Source organism: Oratosquilla oratoria, chromosome 1 (assembly GCF_046742065.1).
Source record: "Oratosquilla oratoria isolate Oo_2021 chromosome 1, ASM4674206v1, whole genome shotgun sequence".
NCBI lineage: Eukaryota > Metazoa > Arthropoda > Malacostraca > Stomatopoda > Squillidae > Oratosquilla > Oratosquilla oratoria.
Genome location: NC_134777.1, coordinates 63,605,725 through 63,610,724, shown reverse-complemented (window position 1 = coordinate 63,610,724; position 5,000 = coordinate 63,605,725). Strand labels below are relative to the sequence as shown.

General features: G+C 40.8%; 2 protein-coding genes across 2 annotated transcripts; both read left to right on the top strand.

The window, feature by feature from the left end:
* Positions 1 to 3,045: 3,045 nt before the first annotated feature.
* On the top strand, positions 3,046 to 3,495 carry LOC143028369 (zinc finger BED domain-containing protein 5-like). The gene has a single exon (XM_076190349.1). It carries the CDS (start codon positions 3,046 to 3,048, stop codon positions 3,493 to 3,495), a length of 450 nt encoding a protein of 149 aa, XP_076046464.1.
* Positions 3,496 to 3,602: 107 nt separating this feature from the next.
* LOC143028365 (zinc finger BED domain-containing protein 5-like) lies at positions 3,603 to 4,109 on the top strand. The gene has a single exon (XM_076190335.1). It carries the CDS (start codon positions 3,603 to 3,605, stop codon positions 4,107 to 4,109), a length of 507 nt encoding a protein of 168 aa, XP_076046450.1.
* The last annotated feature ends 891 nt before the right edge of the window (positions 4,110 to 5,000 follow it).

Below are 5,000 nucleotides of genomic sequence, written 5' to 3'. Positions count from 1 at the left end.
TAAATATGCGAATGTCTATGCAAACGAATTGTGAAGTAAATGAATAAATGTACAAATAAACAGATATGTAGATAAGTAAATGAATATTACATATTTACTGAATTCATGACAAATGAGTAGATTGTGATGGAAGAAGGTCAATGAGATTGGAAGTATTTTATTTCTATGTTCCTATCTACAAATATATATTTATATATATATATATATTCACTATATATATATATATATATATATATATATATTCAGTATATATATATATGTATATATACACACATATATATACATATATATATATATACAGTATATACATATATATATATATATATAACCAAATAAAGAAATGAAAAACTAAATCATTATATAATTGAATAAAACAAACGTACATAAAAACATGTACATCTGACAATACAGTAGCCCCTGCCTATTCCTGATCTCTGCGTTTATTCATACATTAATTATTATTACTGCTATTTTTACACGAGTCTTCAGGAACAAAATAAATATATTTCTAACGAGTACGAAAAGCAGACTTTTTATATTTTTTCAAGTGTAATTTATTTCATAATAATGAAAAATAATCAAATTAGCAACATGTCAGACACAACACCAGTCAAGCAACACATTCAAAACAACGAGCGAGACGGTTCGGGCACATCATCGGCATGGCAATCCGAATCCGTCAGACAGGTAAACCTCAGAGCCTACAACCACAAGTGCTCCCAGGAGTCCAAGCACAAGGACGACCACGTAAGATCTCGACTCAAGGAGTTGTAGATATAGACACTTCATATTATATGCGCCTGGCCCTTGACCAATGTCTCAATGATCTTACGGCGTAAGTGGAAGGTAAAATGAAGTAAGATCGACTAGAAGGAGGTGTGGTTGTTCTGGAATACACAGGTTCTTCTAATGAAGGTGTATGGTGTTCCAAGCCTCATAGTTTCACTGCACCCCACATAATACCGTGACGGACTGTACACATTACACTGTAACAAACACAAGACATTTTAGTTTGGTCTGGAACTCGGTTGACGGTGACTGCGATGAAGTGTGGGAGGAGTCAGACGCGAAGGTAATGTTAATCGTTGAGGGTCGACTTTGTACTGATCCTGACGGAGCGTCGCCCTTTTGTGCGGTTCATTATCAAACCTAAACCGACTCCTATACAGCTGAAGTCACTCACACCAGCTCCAGAAACCCTCCCCGCCCACACCCTGCCCACATCATGCAGCAATGAGTCGACACCCACCGCGTCACACCTGTACGATTGCAATCAAGCTTGACATGCTCCCATGGGGTGGGGGTGGGGGTGGGTGGGGGTCACGGTCTCTCATGGGGTGGGGGTGGGGGCACGGTCCAGCCACTCTATATTCAAGGAGATTGGTCTCAACCAAGAGTCTGCAGACCCTGAAAGAAAGGGTCCCTAAACTCAAAAGTAAGAGTTAGTCAAGGCTAAACGATTTCACTTGGTATTGAAATAATCTTCACGAGGTTAAAGAAAACAGAATTCCATAAGCAGAGGGCATATTAAGAGGTAAGTTGAGTATCTAAACTCAAAACGAGTTAGCGAAGGCTAAACGATTTCACTTGGTATTGAAATAATCTCCACGAGGTTAAAGAAAACAGAAATCCATAAGCAGAGGACATATTAAGAAGTAGGTTGAGTATCCCTGATCTATCGCTTTATTGCTTTTGAACATACTTCGCACGACGCAGACCCCGCGTTCAATAAGCAACAGCTCTCGCTGACTATCCATTGCCTTGCAAGTCGGAGAACCTAGGGCAAAGATGGTGAACTTGGTTGCAGCTTAGTGCCTCCTGGTGTAAGCTTCTCCACTGACGTCTACTGCGACCCAAACTAACAACAAGTCTTTACGATTTAAACACATGAAAACTAATTACAAATCCTGTATTTTTCCTCAGTGGATAGTCCGTCGGTCCTGCAGTAACACCTCAAGAATTAACATTTATACATGACATGATAATATATTACGTTTATAAGTTTATGAATTATAGGATCTACAATTCATTCAATAATACTCAACGTTATAGAACATCTGGACAAACTAAGAGATAGTGAAATTTCCATCCAGTCTTACGACCCATTATGTTCACCTAATTGTAGCATACAAAATGAGATCAACGCTCGTGAGGCCCCGTATGTATAGCTTTTGTTATCACGACAAAATAACCATTTCTTTATTGAGAAGGTACCATGGAGAAAAATTCTCGTCAAACGCTATGAATTTTAAAAGCTGGAAGACAACTTCGCTTACAATATTCTAGACTTTCTTAAGGAAAATTCAACAATGCACCTAATATTCGTGTGTGTTTAACTTGTCTTAGTTCGTCATTCAGCTTCTCAATATATGACGCAAAGGTGATCCGATTTTTTTGGAGATTAAAAAAAAAAAAAACTAAGTCGTTTCTATTGAAATGAATTCACTTGAGTCGTGTATGTGTGACAGGAATTGTTCCTAATTCTCAGTGTAAGAATTTTATTCTGGCTAACGCCAGGGGATCTTATTCAGCTCAAAGGAGAGCCTTTGCGTTCTCGTGGGCTCATTGTGTGGTCGGATGAAATCATGTGCAATGGACAATCTGTCGCGTGATTTTCTTAATGTGTTGAAAGCACCATTTCAAGGTACATAAAAATGTTGCGCACTTTTTTTTAGCCATAAGCTCTCGCCCCTGAGGACAACTGATGCTGGTCACGAATCCAGCACGTGATCCAAGACCACGGCAGATCACATACACGTGTTGCAAAATAATTGAAAGCAAGAATAAATCCTCTAGATCAGGGGTTCCCAACCGGTGGGTCGCGACCCACTGGGGGGTCGAGAAACCTTGGCAGGGGGGTCGCGTAGCCTTGTTAGAAGTAGCTTTTGTGTGTGTGTGTGTGTGTGTGTGTGTGTGTGTGTGTGTGTGTGTGTGTGTGTGTGTGTGTGTGTGTGTGTGTGTGTGTGTGTGTGTGTGTGTGTGTGTGTGTGCGCGCGCTCGCTTTCAACACATGACACATGTCCGTTGCTGATTGGGGCACCGGCTATGCTGGGATCGAAATCAGGATTCCAATCGAGAGTGAAGAAGCTAGCACCTCAAGCAAAGGGCATCCACTGCATGATTCACCGATACGCTCTCGCCAGTAAGACTCTCCCTGCCTCCCTGCAGGAAGTGCTTGAATCTGTAATCAAAATTGTAAATTATGTGAAGACTCAAGCACTCAACACTCGCCTATTCAAAGAACTATGCAAAGACATGAATGCTGACCACGAAGTCCTTCTCTTCTACACAGCAGTACGTTGGTTGTCGAAAGGAAACGTTATCAATCGTGTCTTTGAAATGAAAGATGAAATAAAGCTATTCCTGGAGACTCAAGGAAGAAAATATCTTGTTGTTCACTTCGAAGATGAAGCATGTGTACCTAGCCGACATTTTAGACCAGCTGAACAAGCTCAATTTGAAGCTTCAAGGAAGGGAAACACATGTTCAATTTGAAGCTTCAAGGAAGGGAAACACATGTTCTCCTTTTTCAAGATAGTCTTCGGGCCTTTGTTTCCAAACTGCAGAACTGGCGTCGGAAAACCAATCTTGGAAACATCACTATGTTTGAAAAACTTTGTGGAGTGATGGATGAGTCTCAGATCCAACTGGATCAGTTCCTCAAGGATGAGATTACCGAACATCTTCAGTCTCTAGAAAAGGAAGTCGAGCGTTACTTCCCTGAGTTATCACAGGAACAAGAGGCCCTGGTAAGGAACCCATTTTCTACTGAGCTTGATGTATCCAGCATCCCAGATGAAATCCAAGATGAATTTCTGGATCTAAGGAACGACTCTTCAGCTCATGATCTCTTCAAGGTGAAATCAATGACTCGGTTCTGGTGCACTATGTATCAGTCATACTCCAAAGTCAGCATGATAGCTTTACGTGTCCTTGTTCCATTTGCTTCTAAATACTTGTGTGAGGCAGGGTTTTCCACTCTTGTCAATTTGAAAACAAAGAATAGGAACAGATTGGATGTTGGAGATGACATGAGACTGGCTCTAACAAATTTTCGGCCACGAATTTCAAAGCTTGCTGCTGAAATGCAACACCAGGCATCCCACTAGCTGGGTTGGAGAGCTGTTCAAACCTATGTTATATCATTTTAAGAAATATATGTTCTTTTTGTGAATTCAGGTTGAACCAATGTGATTAAATTTGCTAATAAATAATCACAGCATTTTTCAGCATTTTCTTAGATGTTCCTTTTCCTCTCCTTAACAGAAAATTAAAGGAAAATTAAGCTGATGATAGTAAGCCCTAAATAGGGGGTCACATTGGTTTCAAATCTTTAGATAAGGGGTCGCGAGTGCAAAAAGGTTGGGAACCCCTGCTCTAGATGTTCAGCGTGCACACGCGCGCACGCATGCATATGCTGGGACGGTGAACTCCGACATCCTCAACCAACTCTCAGGGAACTCGCCATTGTGCTGGGACCTGTCTCGGATTTTCCTCCCAAGGGACATTCCCATTGTCTCCAGTGACCATGGAGCCAGCGTTTCGGAAAAACGCCCAACATCTGCGACAACAATAGATGCGTCTCCTGTCATCGATTGGCAACCTTTCCAGATCGACAGCAATACCATTTTATTTTTTACCACATATTTTTGTTGTATGTCTTTATCCTTTGTCAATTCTTATGTAGATATATTGAATGCATAGATACTAAGAGTCCAGACGCAGTCCATGTACGGAAATAATGTATGATATGGCAACAGCCTACTTGTATCTGTTTTCCTCGGAGGTTGCTTTTATTTGTAAAAGGGAGAAGACTGAGACATTAAAGCGAAGAACGCCTCTTTGTGTTTGCCTCACCAACAACCAATGTAGATAACTAACTACAAATATACATTCGTATCCAAACACACACACACACACACACACACACACACTGGTTTGTTGGTGTGATGGTACAAAGCTCGCTTACTAGCTAAGCTGTCTTGTGTTTAATCCCCGCT

Coding starts and splice junctions, on each gene's coding strand:
- LOC143028365 (XM_076190335.1), top strand. CDS start 3,603: ATGTTTGAAAAACTTTGTGGAGTGATGGATGAGTCTCAGATCCAACTG.
- LOC143028369 (XM_076190349.1), top strand. CDS start 3,046: ATGCTGGGATCGAAATCAGGATTCCAATCGAGAGTGAAGAAGCTAGCA.